Here is a 17006-nt window from a genome sequence, read left to right on the forward strand (position 1 = left end):
CACCTCGGAAACCTCCCGGGGGCCGGCGAGCGCTTCCCGGCCAGCTGCCCCGCGCCGCGCAAGCCCGAGCAGCCCGCGCCGTCGCGGCCGGAGGACACACTGACCGGAGATGGTCTCCTGGTAGCCCTTGGTGAAGAACTGCATGGCCGTGGCCGCCCTCCAGGGTGTCTTGAGCAGCCCCTGGCGCTGTGGGTCCTCGCCCAGCGAGCGCAGGATGGACGAGTAAGCTGCCGCCAGGTTGGGGAGGTTCAGCTCGTTATCCTCCACGCTGCGGGGCCGTTCGTCCTTCCAGCCGTCCACTGGCTGGGCGCTCTTGGCCTCGGGCCTCGGGGACTTCTCCACCGGCCGGCTTGGCCCCGGGCTCCGGCTCAGGAAACCCATTGCTGCACCTGGCGCCCCGCGGCTTCTCCGCCAGCGCCCGTACCGGACCCTTATCCATGGTCCCGCTGCTGCCGTCCGGAGGGAGCTGGCGTGCTTGAGGCTGCAGCTAAACTTCGTCGGCAGCCTCCAGCAATAAAGAGTGGCCAGAGTCACCCGAGCAAGGCAGGAAAGCGGCCACCGACGTGCTTCGGGACAAGGGCAGGGGCAGGGGGGGCAAGTCGCGGCGTTTTTATGGCCCGGCGGCTGGGCCGGCACCGCGGGGCGTTCCCATTGGCCCGTGCCTATCGCGTCATGGCGCTCGCCCCGCCCCTCGCTCTGCCCTCCTCAGGGCTCCCCAGAACACCGGAGAGGCTGCAGTAGGAAGGCGGTGGTCTCCCGCGGAGGTGCGGGTCTGCACCCTGGGCCCTTCTGCTCCCGCTCCAGGAGCAGATTGAACCCCTCAGGACGTTGCAGGATAAACCGAATCCGAAAACAGCAGGTGTCAGGAAGCTGGAACCTTGCGTGGAGAGACATGGTCTGGAAACCCGGTGCGCACTCTCTCCCCTTTTGGCCCCAGAGGTGCTCTGGTTCCCCCTCCTTGGGAAGACTAAATAACAGGTGGCTTTGCCAGGGAAAAGATCCAGTGAGGTCACTGATCAAATAACCAACTCCTGTGTTGTTAAGGCAAGAGAACAGTGCCTTAAAACTCTTGTATTCGTCCAGAGCCCTTCCAGGGCGCGTGTTACACCAAGGGACCCTTTTGCAAGTCCCTCTGTATGGAAGAATAATATTTGTGGTGGCCAGGACTTTAACCCTGGAGAAATTGATTTGCAAGCCAAGAAAATCGTGGAAACGCAGATGTGGAAATGTTGTGCTCGATCGATAGTTTTAAAGTGACGTGCAAAGCTCCTTTCCCCAGATGTTGGTACAAATTGCGCAGTTATTGACCTACTGGACTCTTAACCAGATCAGGGACATCCGCCTTGTTTTGTTTCTGTTTTCTTTAGGTCTAAAAAATGGACCTTTTTCTCACTTGAGGGATTATGTCATAATGCCAAAGGTAACTTCAAAAATTCGTTTCTTGCTTTCTGGCGAGCGCCCACGCCCTATAGCAAAAACCTCTCAAAAAAAAAAAAAAACTGGTATAAAGGGACTGTCAGATGGCATAGAGGTTATATTGCTGGACTCCCACGTTGTTGACCGCGGTTCAAGTCCCAGACCCATGGCTTCAAATTCACACAGGTTTTATGCGTGTGTGTGCCTAAAATCCTGGGAGGAGAATGGAGAAGGGATTGGGGGGGTGGGGGAGTTCTCACTTTCCCTCTCACTGTCTATGTCTCTGTCTCTGGCAAGCGCATATGTCCTAAGGCAAAAACCTGTTTAAAAAATCAGGTATTGGGCAGTGATTAGTGCATTGATTTAGCTGTGCATTGAAGCTAGGTCCTGTATGACTGACAGCATTAGACTCCCACTCCAAAATATGCAGGATTGGGCCAGCTGGTGGTGTGATTAAGGCTGGCGGGTCCCAGATGGCCAACTACACACTTGGAGTCCCCATCAGGTGGTTTGAAAAGGCCCATGTGCATGCATGCTCAAAATCCCACAGAGGGAAAGCTAGGAGAAGGGATTGCGGTGTGGCCATCTCCCCCTGGAGGTGATTTCTCACTTCTCTCTCTCTCTCTCTCTCTTTCCAATGAGCACATGCACCATATAACAAAAACTAAGAAAAAAACTTTCAATTGAAAAATAAACTGTAGGGCTGTGTGTACATGGGACCCAAAGTCTCAATAAGATGGGGAAAGAGGATTGCTCTGTGATCATGCCCTACTGAGGGGATCTCTCTCTCTTTTCTTTCTCACTCTCTCTTTAAGAGAGAGAGTTTTGCTATACAGCATGTGTACTCACTGGAGAACCAGAGAGAGAGAGAGAGACAGAAAGACAGAAAGTGAAAAATCACCTCTGGGGGGATGGCCATGCTGCAATCCCTTCTCCTCCATTCTCCCCTTCTCTTGGAATTTTGGGCACACATGTATGCGTGACTGGCATGAGTTTTAAGCCACTGGGTCTGGGACTTGAACCATGGTTGACTGCATAGGAATTCAACAATGTAACCATTACACCATCTGCTGGTTTCCAACCCAGCAATTAAAAAAAAATTTTTTTTTAAGATTAGGTAGTAAAAGGCTTATGACCAGACAAACTAGGAGGGAAACCCCTAAAGTTATTCTGGACATAAAGCAGCTTTGTCATTGTAATTACTAATTGTATTTAGTGGAAGTACATTACAGAATAATTTCATAAAAACATTAGTTCAATAAAACAAAAGCCAAGAAAATAGTTTTGTATTGGGAACAGCAGATGGTGTAATGACTACGTCACTGGACTCCCATGTAGTTGACCGCAGTTCGAGTCCCGAGAAAGGATCGTGACATGCCCATTCCCCCGGGGGATGATTTCTTGTTTTCTGTCTTTCTGGCAAGCACAATTGCTCTATAGCAAAAATCTCTTAAAAAAATTTTTGGTATTATCTGCTAACGTTAAATATAAGAATACTCTATGATGTAGCAAGTCTATATCCCCTGAATATTCTAGAGGAAAATGTATGTTTATGTGCCCCAAAGTGTTCATAGAAAATATTGGGTCATCAGAAAAGTCATAATGTGTTTTTCTGTGTAAAAATACATCATGACGGGAACCAGCAGTTAGCGTAATGGCTATGTCGCTGGACTCCCATGTAGTCGACCGCGGTTTCTGTCCCGGACCCGGTGGCTTAAAACCCACGCCGGGCGCGTGTGCGTGCGTGCCCAAGATCCCAAGAGGAGAATAAAGGAGAAGGGATTGCGGCGTGGCCATCCCCCCTGGGGGGTGATTTCTCGCTTTCTGTCTCTCTGTCTCTCTCTGTCTGTCTGGCGAGCGCACGCGCGCACGTGCCCTATAGTGAAAAAACTCTCAAAAAAAAAAAAATCATGACTTTTCTGTTGACCCAACATTATCACAAGAGTCCCAAACCAGAAAGAACCCAGGTGCCTAGCAGTAAAAGGGTAGATAAATATGCAGTGAAATTCTCTGTAACAGTGGAAATTAGTAAGCTGCAGCTAATGTAACATGATCCACCCCAAGCTTCAGCCAGCTCTGGATTGGATCATGGGCATGTGTGATCCGTACCCAGGGAGGGCTCCAGAAACAAACCCAGAACTTTTCTCTGTGCTTCAGACTAACAGAATATCATGTTTTACCAATTCACCACAGTACAACCCCTTAAAAATGTATATGCTGTGGGACCAGCAGGTGGTGTGGTGGTTAAGGTGCTGGACACTCCCACATGACTGACCACAGTTCGAGTACCAGACCTGGTGGCTTCCTTTCTCACTTTCCCTCTCTCTCTTTCTCTGTGTCTCTCTCTGGACAAATTAAAATAAATGAATGAATAAATCAAATTAAATAAATAATTCTTAAAAAGTGTATATGTTGCAAAACAACTTAATAAAAACATGAATTCAATAAGACAAAAGCCAAGATAATAAAATAGAATAGAAAAGGGAGCTGCAGATCTAAGGAAATAAATTGAGAACCATTATTATTATAGAATTAATTAGAAAGAACCATGTACGAACTAGACTTGAAAATTCAATTACTAATATTGAGGAAAAGCAAGCAAATGAATGCAAAATAAAAGACAAGGATGAAAGCTATTAGAGAGGATAAAGACAATCTAGGATAAGGATAATTAGGGTTCCTGAGGTGGAAAACTCAATGAATGAGAGGAAGTCTAATCAAAGACATAATATCAGCACATTTCTCTACCAGAAATAACTCCTTACATTTATGTTCAACTAATTTTCAACAAGTGTGCCGAGACAATTCAATTGGGGAAAGAATAATCTTCAACAAAAAGCACTAGAACAATTGGGTATCTATTGATACATGCAAAAGAAAAAGTTCAACTATCTTTTTTTTTTTTTTTTCCAAAGAGACATTTTATACTCCAGGCTGGGGAAGGCAAAAAAACCTCAACTACTATCTTATACCAATATAAAAATTAAGTAAAAATAGATCAAAGACCTAAATGTAAGAGGTACAATTATAAAACTCTATAAGAAAACAGGCATAAATTGTTAGGACCTTAGATAAACAACTAGATTTCTTAAAAATAACACCAAAAGTGAAAACAACAAAAGAAAAAACTAAATTATAGGCCAGTAGGTGTTGTGGCAGTTAAGGTGGCTGGATCCTACATGGCCAAGTGTGGGGTTTCAGTCCTAGGTCCGGAGGTAGGAAGAACACCCTAAGCAGGGCCAGCAGATGGCATAATGGTTACATCCTTGGACTCCCAAATAGTCAAGTTCAAATCTCAGACCCAGAGGCTTAAAACTCATACGGGGAACCAGCAGATAGCTTGATGGGTACGTCACTGGACTCCCATGTAGTCAGCCACAGTTTGAGTCCTCAATTCAGTGGCTTAAACTCACACAGGGCATGTATATGCGTGTGCTCAAGATCCTGAGAATGGAGGAGAATGGGTTGCCGTGTGGCCATCCCCCCGGGGGGTGATTTCTCACTTTCTGTCTCTCTGTCTCTCTCTGTCTTTCTGGTGAGCACATATGCCCTATAGCAAAACCTCTCTAAAAAAAAAAAAATCTCATACTGGGCACATGTGTGTGTGTGTGCCCAAAATCCCAAGAGGAGAAGGGGAGAATGGAGGAGAAGAGATTGTGATGTGGCCATTCCCTCAGAAAGTGATTTCTCACTTTCTGTCTCTCTGTCTTTGTTTTTCTGGCTAATGCACGCACCCAAAAATCTCTCTCTTAAAAACAAAAACAAAAACCCTAGGCATGAGTGCAAGCATGTCTAAAATCCTGAGAAGAGAAGGGAGGAGAAGGGGTTGAAGCATGGCCACCCCCATGGAAGGGTTCTTACTTTCCCTGTCTCTCTCTCACTCTCTCTGTCTCTGTCTGTTTCTGGTGAATACATAAAAGGTTTTTTTAATATAAAAATAAAATAAAATAACAAATTAATTATACTTAACTAAAATTTTAAAAAAACTTTTGTGCTTCACAGGACGTTATCAAAAGAGAGAAGAAAACAACCCACAGAAAGGGAGAAAATATTTGTGAGTCATATATCTCATAAGGGACTAGTATCCAGAAGATAGAAAGAACTCTTACAACACAATAATATAAAGACTGATACCCCAATTCAAAAATGGACAGATGCTTTTAATAAATATTTCTCTAAAGAAAATATACACTTGGCCAATAAACACATGAAAAGATGCTCAAGGGAACCAGCAGTTAGCATAATGACTATGTCGCTGGACTCCCACGTAGTCGACTGCAGTTTGCGTCCTGGACCCGGTGGCTTAAAACTCACGCCAGACGCGTGTGCGTGCGTGCCCAAGATCCCGAGAGGAGAATGGAGGAGAAGGGATTGTGGCATGACCATCCCCCCTGGGGGGTGATTTCTCGCTTTCTGTCTCTCTGTCTCTCTCTGTCTGTCTGGCGAGCGCACATGCCCTATTCCTCTTAAAAAAAAAAAAAAAAAAAAAAAAAACCCCCTCAAAAAAAAAAAAAAAAAAAAAGATGCTCAGTATCACTATCCATGAGAAAAATGCAAATTAAAACCATAATGAATACCATTTCATAGCTATTAGGATGGCTATATTCAAAAAGACAGATAATAAAAAGTGTTGCTGAGGATGTGAAGAAATTTGAGTTCTCAAACACTGTTGATGGGACTATAAAGTAGTGCAGCTGCTTTAGAAAATAGTCTGACAGTTCCTCAAAAGATTAGACATAAAATCTCTATATGACCCAGCAATTCCACATGAATAAACAAAACAGATATCCTCACAAAATTTGTACATGAATGTTCATCACATCATTATTCATAGTAGCCCAAAAGCTGATAAATGGATCAACCAATTGTGGTATATACATACACTGGACTATTGTTTAACCATAAAAATGAATCAATAATGAATGAAGTACTGATACATTCTACAACATGGATGAACCTTGAAAACATAATACTAAGTCAAATTTGTGGGTTTTTTAAAGAATTATTTATTTACTTTTATTTATCATTCTTATTAGTTTTTAACTTGTTACAGGGCATGTGTGCTCACCAGAGAGAGAAAAAGTGAGAAAGCAGTCCAGTAGGTTTGAAACTGAAACCACGGCATATGCCCTCTCACAAGGAAAAAGAGAGAACACAATTTCTATAAGTCATTATTTTTTTTTCTTTTTTTGGAGAGGTTTTTGCTATAGGGCGCGTGCACCAGAAAGACAGAGAGAGAGACAAAGAGACAGAAAGCGAGAAATCATCCCCCAGGGGGGATGGCCATGCCGCAATTCCTTCTCCATTCTCCTCAAAAAAGGCACTCACGCACACGCGTCCGGTGTGAGTTTAAGCCACTGGGTTGAGGACTCAAATCACGGTTGACTACATGGAAGTCCAGCGACATAGCCATTATGCTAACTGCTGGCCCCTCTGTAAGTCATTATTGAAAACACATGCAATATGACATTCTACTAGATAAGAGATCATGAAAATAAAGAACTGAAGAATAAAGAAATTAAAATATTTAAATATGAAACATTAAAATATTTAAATGTGAAAAAGTATTGAGTATAAACCCAACATTATTATAAATAACTTTGGGAATGATTGTTCCAGAACAGAACATGAACAATACAAACCTAGAAAATATAATAATAATACATCTGGGGCCAGGAGATGATGCAGCGGTTACATTGCTAGACTCCCAATATATACACACACACACACGCACACATTAGTTTTTGCTATAGAGTGTGCACTCACCAGAGAGAGAGAGAGAGGAAGTGAGAAATCACCCTGGGGAGGTGGGGAGGCTACACCATGATCCCTTCTCCTCCATTCTCCTCTCAGTATTTTGAGCATACACCAACACATGTCTGTCATGTTTTACAACCCACCAGGTTGGAGATATGAACTTCACAGTCACCCTTGTGGGACCCAGGCACCTTAACCTGCTGGCCCAATAACTTTTTAATAAAAACTTTAGGGAGATTGCTAAAGAGTTACTTATACATAAATACTAATTTCGAAATTGATTCTTTCAGGGACCAGCAGTTAGCGTAATGGCTATATCTCTGGACTCCCACGTAGTCGACCGTGGTTCGAGTCCCGAACCTGGCCGCTTAAACTCATGCCGGGCATGTGCGTGTGTGCCCAAGATCCTGAGAGGAGAATGGAGGAGAAGGGAATGTGGCGTGGCCATCCCCCCTGGGGGGTGATTTCTTGCTTTCTGTCTCTCTGTCTCTGTCTGGCAAGTGCACGTGCCTTATAGCAAAAACCTCTCCAAAAAAAAGAAAAAAAAATTGATTCTTTCAGATTACTTTATATCCTTTTTCTTCTATTAACTTCAAGTAAAATGAATGATTCTTTTAAAAACAGCATTTATGGTAGTATTGTGATATGAATGTTTGTGTCCTTCCAAAATTCATTTACTGAGTCCTAATCCCCCCTGTGACAGTATTGGGCATGCGTGTGTGCATGTCAAGTCCTGAGGAGGTGGGGTGTCTGGGTGTCTCTACTTTCATGAACAAGATTAGTCCCCTTATAAGAAGAGACTTGAGGGAGCTTGTCGGCCCCTTCCACCTGTGAGAACACAGCAAGAAGCTGCCGTCTATGAGGCAGAGAACAAGTCCTCTCCAGATATTGAATCTGCTGTCCCTTGATCTTAGACTTCAACCTCCAGAACTATAAGCAATAAATTTCTGTTGTTTATAAATACCCAGTCTAAGGTATTTTGTTATAGCAGCCCAAGTGCACTAAGACAGGCAGGATGGGGTCAAACAGTGATAAAATGGGACACTCTGGAAGATGGACCATGTGGGAAGATTGCTTGTTCAAGTCCAGAGACCTCCTTGAGTATGCCCAGAAAACTTATGCCCATGATCTAGGCTGGGCAAAACCAGAGGTGGATTGTGGCATCAATATCCTGTCAGGGTTTCTACAACTCTTTCTCTCTGAGAATAAAAATAATATGCATTAAAAAATAGAAAAGAAAAAGACAAGTAGGATTTCATTTGGCAAAGGGTTTGGACCAGCTTTTAGGGGAAAACTAAAACTACATATTTTTAAAAGTGAATTATCTTTCTTTCTTTCTCTTTCTTTCTTTCTTTTCTTTCTTTCTGTTTGCTATAGAGCATGAGTGCTCTCCAGAGAGAGAGAGAGAGAGAGAGAGAAAGTGAGAACATAAGCTGCCAGGTCTAGGACTCAAACCACATTTGGCCATGTGGAAGTCTAGCACCTTAACCACCATGCCACCTGCTGTTCGTGAAAATTCATATGAAAGTTACACTGCGTGACGTGGTCCGAGCTGTGGAGCACAGCACCTTACAAACCATGCTCCCATGGCTGGGTCTCTATGTGTCCAAGCCTGCGGAGCACAGCGTCTTACAGTGCCACTCCCACGACTGGGTGTTACAGCAATGTTTAAAGAGAAATGCATCCTTTCCTCACAATGCAGATCAGGATCCACACGTGCCTGGTTTATTTCTGAGCCGCCCTCCTTTCTGTGGTCTGCTTGTCTACCCTGAGCAACACCACATTTTCTCAATCATGACAGTGTTATACGAAGTCTTGACACCTCACAGGAAAAATATCCTCACCTTGTTTTTCTTCTTCAGGAGTTTCCCAGCTTTCTTGGACTTTTTCAGTTCCATGTAAACACAACTCTTTTGCCAAATTGAACGATGTAAACTATAATGTGTTTATTGTGGTTGCATTGAATCTATAGACGAATTTGGGGAAAATGTATATATGTGTAGTATTTAATTTTTCAGTTCATAAACTTGTTACAATTCTTCATTTATACCTTCTTTGAGGTCTCTTAATAAAGGTTTATAATTTTCTCTATTACATTTTTTTGGTTGGATTTTTTCCCTAGGTATGCCAGTATTTTGATACTATTGTGAATGGCATCTTTCTTATTTTCCAATTCTTTTGGTACTAGTGTATAGAATGCTATTGATTTTTATATCCACAAAACTTATTAATCTCACTTATTAACTCTAGTAATAATATATGTTAAATGTTCAATTTTATTTTATGTAAGCATATTACTTGATAATAACAACAGTTTTGTTTTTTCCTTTCTAGTCCTTACACAGCTAATTTCTTTGTTTCCTTACTTTATTGTTTAGGACTGATACTACAATGGCTAATAAAGATGGTAAAAATAAAACAAAACAAAAACACTGCACAGTATTCATAGTTACCCATCCAATAAACTAAATTTGGCCCTCATTCTATAGGGTAAGGTTAGTTAGAAATCTTAAAATCCTGGGGCTAGCAGATGGTATAATGGACTCCCACGTAGTCAACCATAGTTTGAGTCCCGGTTAAAACTTATGCGGGGGGTGGGGGGGACCAGCAGGTGGTATGGGGGTGAAGGTGCCTGGCCCGCCCTCGTGGCAGGTGGTATGGTGGTTAAGGTGCTGGACACTCCTGCATGGCCGACCATGGTTCAAGTCCCAGACCTGGCGGCTTCCTTTCTCCCTTTCCGCCTCTCTCTCTCGCTCTGTGTCTCTCTCTGGTCAAATTAAAATAAATGAATGAATAAATAAAATTAAATAAATAATAATTAAAATAAAAAACTTATGCCGGGCACAGATGCATGAGTGACCAAAATCTTGAGAAGAGAATGGAGGAGAAGGGATTGTGGCATGGCCATCTTCCCCGAGGGTGCCTCTTCTGACCAGCAGAGAGTCACCTGAAGTATGCATGGGTCAAGACACAGAGCTCTGAGTCAAGAGGGAATGGGAAAGGCCATACCAGGTGGCCACCTGCTATACCTCTCGTCCTCCACATTTATTAGGGCAAAGGAGGAAGGAAAGTTATTTTTAGAGAAAGTTGGTTTTTAGAGAATTAGATAAATAGGGGGATTTCTCAGAACAGGTTGGTTTTGATATTGACTGTATGGGAGGTAAGATTAAACAATGCCAGAGGCTAGAAAGAACACCTTAGAATCTGGAAAAATATATTTATCAGATCATACACCTGTTTAATGGCCTCCTTGAGTCTTGGTGCCCAGTGCGAGCAAAGTCAAGTAAGTAGCACTCTCTGGGGAAGCTGTTATAGCCCTGTTATTTCTCCAGGTGTGGCACGTGTTAATTGCAGCACAGCAACTATGGTTAGAAGGCAAATTTTTAAGTTCTTATTTGCTAATTAGCTATAATAAAGTCAGGTCATGTGTACTCTCCCACCTCGAGTTGTGCCATGGATGTAGAATTCATAAGGAAGACAGAGATGTAAAGCATTTTTCAATCCACTTGGTGATGGAGCGAGAGTAGGACTTCAGTCCTGGGCTGTCATCCTTTGGTTATCGGGCACTCGCTCAGGACCACATGCACATCCACCATAAAATGCAACAAGCCTCTTCCCACCCATGGTTAATGAACCATGTTCACATGGTTAGGCGTCTTCCCACCCATGGTTAATGAACCATGTTCATGTTAATAGGCATGTATAGACAACACCTAGCGACAATCTCCCCTATTCTACACTGAGTCCAAAATCAGGTGGGAACTGGTCCTTGAGGTTGAGAATCTGAGTTAAGGAGGAGAAATGTAAAGTTTCATGTCATTGTTTGAATGCTTTCACTTTGAGCTGATCTCTAGGATTTCAGTCAATTCCTGAGAATCCAGCGTATTTTTAGGAAACTCATTTTTGTCTCAAATGTGCAACATATGTGAGGTTTGGAGATTAATAACAAAGTTTAGCTCATAATCTGTCCTGGCAGAGTTCCTAAACTTCAGAGAAAGGTTCCATAGCCATGAGGACTGGTGCCATAGTGCCATCAGGATCATGTGTCATTCATTCATTGAATTGATAGTGAGCATCTACTATGTACCAGGCTCTACCTGGGCACAGGTGATATGGCAGTGAACAACAAAACAAACAAACAAGCAAAGATCTACCCACTACTACCCACTGACATTGGAAAAATTCTACAGGCTTTATTGCCACTTGAAAAAAAATAAAATAAAGTGATGTAAGCTCACATATTAGAAAAAATAAGCTCCATGTGGTGGTAAAGAAACAACCTGCAGCATCCCACCGTCTGGCTTATTGCACCAGCTCTATCCATTATCTTTGTTGGCCATAAGCAAGTTTCCTAGTGTTCTTAAGTCTCAGGTCCTCACTGAGTATTTTGATGACGGATCTTCCTCACAGGCTTGTTATGAGGGTTTGAGAGAGCAACAGTGTGAGACACAAAAGCTGAGCAGTATGTGTTAGTCATTCTTAATGGCAAGAGTAGTTATAATACAAAAGGAATGCTTTAATTCTAGAAAGATCCCTTGGAAAAATAAATATTCAAGTGCTAATGTACTTGAGAGAATCCAGATATAGACAGAAACTTAAAGTGTTGTTTATCATTACCTGAAAATTAATTAGAAGATGAAATTTTTCTGAAAGTATAACGTAAGGCAATAGGGTATGATTTGGTTCAAGATTTTCAGTAGTAAATTGCATTAAGTGAGGTAAAACTGTACTGTAAGTGCTATGTGTTTAGTATTTTTTAAATTGCATTTGGTGTAATACTTGATTGTGGAAATGCAGAATGATACCTCGGAAGATGCATTTCGTTGAGTAACATTTACTATTAAATGTCTATACACCGAGTTTCTAAGCAGACATTATGAAATAGCACAATTCAACAAGAAAAGTCGTCAAGTTTATGTCTGATGAGAATGCTGGGGCAGTATTCTGTCATCTGAGATGAAAATGATCTACATTGATCAACATACACCCACAAAGAACATCATCACCAACACAACAGTGTCTGCTGGTGAGGCCGTGCATCCTATTTGTACATTTCCACCGCTTCTCCCTTCTTCCTGATCTCCTCTATCAATTAGGTGGTAGTTATTTTTGGAGGATGCCTATTTTATCAAAGGTAGAAGATTTGTTTTCTAGTCAACAGAAGCTTTTAAACGGTAATTTAACTGTCAATGAAGAATAAATAAAAGGTGTTACAAATCCTGTAAGAGCTAAGCAATTCATGGAAGCTCTGTTGTTATTGAATGTATCTCTCTCTCAGTTGCCTGGGGAACTGCATTTTAATGTCATACATCAAGCAGTTCTTTCCTGAATGTAATTGTGGTTTTTCTGATACCATGGTTAAAGCTGTTCAAATGTTTGGCCTCTGGCAAATATTTCCTAACACTCTTCATGACAGTGATGGATCTGAAGCAATTTTAATACATTTTTAAATCCCACTAACTTGTTAAATAACTGAAGGAACAAAATACTATTAAATTGAGTATATCTTTATTACCAGAAGAATTATCTAGGAATGTGGTGTCTTCAAGACAGTGATTTGGTTCTTTGCGGAATGACATCTTTTTTTTTAAAAAAAACTATTCTTTATTGTTTGTTTAATTTTTTAATGATAAAACAATTTATACACAATTCATTTACAATGAAACACTTTTTCATATTAACTGAATCATCTTATCTGCTATATCCTATTGTAAGAAGTGAACTGGTCCAACTCCACTTTCTGAATGGAACAGTTTTGATTCTCTGGGGAAGTGCTGAGTGGGGTTTGGTTTCTTGGTGTTTCTTTCCATGATGCAAGGATTAAAAAAACAATCCCTGGAAGTCAGCAATTGGAACCAGACCTCCCCAGGACCGAGGAGAGGCAGGAGCAGGGAAAGGGACACTAGACACTAGGCCCAGCAGACTCAGCCATTGTGCCATACACTTGACTTCAGAGCATTCAGGCACTCAAGGTCCAGTCTGGAGCCATAAATAGCCTGTCCCATTTCAAATGGTCACAACTGCTATACTTAGCAGAATATGGGAGGGGCTGGGGGGCACACAGTGGAGGAATCAGTCCCAACAATTGAACAAATATTTCTAAATTTTCTTTTTTTTTGGAGAGATTTTCACTGTAGGGCGCGTGCGCTTGCCAGACAGACAGAGAGAGACGGAGAGACAGAAAGCGAGAAATCACCCCCCAGGGGGGATGGTCACGCCGCAATCCCTTCTCCTCCATTCTCCTCTCGGGATCTTGGGCACGCATGCACACGCGCCCAGCGTGAGTTTTAAGCCACCGGGTCCGGGTCACGAACCGCGGTCGACTACGTGGGAGTCCAGCAACATAGCCATTACGCTAACTGCTGGTTCCCATATTTCTAAATTTTCAATGGCAAGGAGCTCATTTCTAAAATACAAGCCTATGGCTGGCAGCTGGAGAGCTAGCCATTAAGTACAACATGTGTGCAATGTCATTAGGGAATTGCTGTGCTTACAAGGCCACATACGGCTTATTTATCTCAAATTCTAAAATAATTTATTCCCTTGTTGGGTATACAAGTAAGTGAGCAGTGGAGAAAGTGGTGCGTCTGCAACACCCACTGGTGCTCAGGAGTTCAACGCTTCCGAAAGGTGTGGGCTCGAGAACTTTATCAGGCACCAGAGGGGTTCTTTCCTCTCAGCCAAGATGCTCCCATTTAAGTCACTTTTGAGCTTCGTTTCAAGCTTACATTGTGCAAATTCTAGTCGTGTTTGAGGGTAGTCTCCAAAAGTTTCTTGAGTTACTCTCTGGACTCTGTTTTCTTCTACTGCGTTTTCCTGAATGAGCCTTCGATCTGTATTTATATCTAATCCAAGGCTTCTTTCCTGTAAAGGTGTTGTGGAGTTGTGAATTTCAAAGGTCTGGTTATACTATTTTAAAACAATAGCCTTCAGAGTCCAGATAGTGGCTCAGGTCCATTTTCACAATCCGACAGTGTTTCCCAGCAGTTATCAGTGCCTGACTCAGAAGGGGTATATTGCTCCTCAGCCGGGAGGAAGAAGCAAAAGCATACAGAGTCTGGGAGTAATACACCATGTAAGTCAGTTTGTACCGATTTGGCTTCCTAGACTGTGTTCCCCAGGCAATTCGGATCCAGACTGCCTTCTCCTCCGTGTCTCTGAAGCTGACCAGCACATTTTTCAGTGCTCGCTGAAGAATTTTCTTAAACGAACCTTTGAAATGTTCCATATCAAAAAGGTCAACATCTTCACCTGGTTCTTTACTCATCTGAAAAACATCCCAAACTTTCTGATGCTGATGAACTTGAATATAAATGATGTCTAAAAGGGCTGCATCATTGAGACTCGCGTGCTTTTCCTCACACAGCAGAATCAAGTGCCGAACCAAAGATTCCTTTCTCTGCCTAAAGTTTATGGTCTGCAGTTCATTCTCAGGCAAAAAGTTCCAGGCTTTTAGGATTGTCGTCATTTCGGTCATGTGGATTTTCAAGATGGTCCTCCTGATAAACTCAGCAATAGTCTTTTTGGCAGTCATCCTCAACTGTGGTCCCCTGAGCCCAGGCCAGGACCAGTGGCCAATCTGGAGCCTTGAGATGTGCAGCAGCCGTGAAAAAGTAGCTGCAGAGGCTTGGGGTCTGGCTTCCTCAAGACTCCCATCCACCTCCTGGGCCCGATCCTGTACCGCTGGGGGCTCTCTTACCGCCCCACATCTCCAGCCATCGCACTCCACGGCAGCAATTCCCACCCGTTCTATCTGTTTAATTTTTAAATTTATTTTTATTTTTAATTTGACCAGAGAGAGAGAGAAAGTGAGAGAGCAAACCACCAGGTCCGGAACTCAAACTGTGGTCAACCATGTGGAAGTCCAGTACCTCAACAACTGCATCACAGAATAGCATCTTCGATGTCAGCCACTATGTCTATCAAGGGATGCCATTTAGCAGATAAAGCCCTGCACAGAGTGGGTGACTGGTTTCTGGCAGTCATCTCTACATGTCTAACCCGATATCCTCTCCTCTCGTCCTTTACTAAAAGGTGTCCAACTTAGTTTAGAGAGGCAGTGCTGGGCTTTGGCCCCATTTACCACATTTTCCAAGATTCCTGTAGCTATAATAGCCGCATGACATAGTTTTGTTCTATGAGTTATCAACAGAAGTTGCTGGATGGCACTTCTGGGAAAGGCATTTAAACATAGACAGATAGAGCTCAGCTGATAGGTCTCTGTGTGCCCTTCACGCTCCTTTTTTTTTTTTTTCTTTTGGTCAGGAGTGCAGAGGCCATGCTAGAAGTGGATTGGCCTCATGCCCAGGAAACTGAGCAAAAAGAAAGATTCTGGTGACATAATGAAGTCTCCATTCCAGCACAGAAGAAGTCCCATTCAGCCTCTGACCAGAGCTGACTACGCCCTCTATCTATCAATGAGTCGTGGGGGAGATGAGAAAGGCTTCAATGGAATTAAAGAAAGGACTAAATCGTGGCCAGCTCTGTGGCACAGTGATAATGCACTGCTTAAGTAAAATCAAATCCCATGGGGCCAGCAGATGGCATGGTGGTTTGGGGCACTGGATTCCCACATGGTTGGCTGTGGTTCAAGTCCCGGACCTGACAGCTTGCTTTCTCACTTTCCTCTCTCTCTCTCTCTCTCTCTCTCACTCTCTCCCTCTCTGGTCAAATTAAAATAAATAAATAAAGCTAAATAAAATAATTCTTTAAAAAAAAAAAAGAAAAGTCAAGTCTCTTATGCCAATTGCAGTTCAAATCCCTGGCCTGGTCAGCCTAAAATGCACCAGGCAAATGCCCAAGATCTAACAGGCTAAATTGCAGTATGACCAGACCCATGGGGGTGCTTGCCCCACCACACCCTCTCCCACTCCCACATACATGGTCTATCATGAATGAAGAAAGGGCTCAATCCCAGCTGTGGCAGTAAGTCTTGGGTCTTGGGAAATAGCATCACATGGATCTGTGTATTTACAAAGTGGAGAATTTTAAAAAGGAAAATTGTGTAAACTTTCCTTTTCAAGGCTACCTCATTTTCATTCTCTTAACTTTTGGTTTTACTTGACCTATTTTTTTCCTCCTTTCTTTTTTTTTTTTTTTTTTTTTAATTTGCTAGAGAGTGTGTGCACTTACTGGAGAGACAGAGAAAGAAAGAAAGGGAAGTGAGAAAGCACACCTCCGCATGGGAAATGGTCATATCCCAATCCCTTCGCCTCTATTTCTCTATCCTTTCCGGTTTGGGGCACACATGCCCGGCATGGATTTTAAACCACAGGGTCTGGAATTGAACTGCACAGGCAGCTATATGAGATCTAGCCCCCTTAACCACCAGACCACGAGCTGCCTCTTTTGGTTTCTTTCTACGACTGCCAAAATCAGCTCCTTTCACTTTTATTTTATATATAAAAAACATACTTCCAAACTGGTGTGCTCATATATATATATATATATATATATATATATATGCACATAGACAAAAATCTTCTCATTGAAATCTACACAGAACTGTATAGAAATAGGCAGCTGTGAATTTTGTGAATGGATTTCGGAGACACAGTTTAACTGGAAGATTAATAAGGATGTTAGCATAAAAGAAGTATGTGTTTAAATCAAGTATTCTGAGGGGCCAGCAGGTGGCCTCATGGTTAAGGTGCCAGACTCCCATATGGTTGACTGCGGTTCAAGTCCCAAACCTGGCAGTCATATGTGTGTTGTGATGGGAAAAAAAAATTTTTATAATAAAGTATTAAAAAAAATAATAATTCTTAAAAAAAAAAGGAAAATCTTGGGACCAGCAGTTAGCGTCATGGCTATGTCGCTGGACTCCCATGTGG

At 42.6% G+C, this 17006-nt stretch overlaps 2 protein-coding genes across 2 annotated transcripts in view; both read right to left on the reverse strand.

The window, feature by feature from the left end:
* Positions 1–581, reverse strand: part of GCH1 (GTP cyclohydrolase 1) — a 47725-nt gene extending 47144 nt beyond the window's left edge. Inside the window, 2 exon segments of the mRNA XM_006160566.2 lie at positions 105–345; positions 347–581. Coding sequence (XP_006160628.2) covers positions 105–345; positions 347–439 — 334 coding nt within the window. The 5' untranslated portion in view covers positions 440–581.
* A 13198-nt stretch (positions 582–13779) lies between these two features.
* LOC102485104 (centromere protein N-like) lies at positions 13780–14650 on the reverse strand. The gene is made up of 2 exons (XM_014592417.1): positions 14171–14650; positions 13780–14073 (listed from the first exon to the last, which is right to left on the reverse strand). The coding sequence occupies exons 1-2, from the start codon at positions 14648–14650 to the stop codon at positions 13780–13782; spliced, it is 774 nt and encodes a 257-aa protein (XP_014447903.1).
* Between the last annotated feature and the right edge of the window lie 2356 nt (positions 14651–17006).

Source organism: Tupaia chinensis, unplaced genomic scaffold, assembly GCF_000334495.1.
Source record: "Tupaia chinensis unplaced genomic scaffold, TupChi_1.0 Scaffold000688_1, whole genome shotgun sequence".
NCBI classification, from domain to species: domain Eukaryota; kingdom Metazoa; phylum Chordata; class Mammalia; order Scandentia; family Tupaiidae; genus Tupaia; species Tupaia belangeri.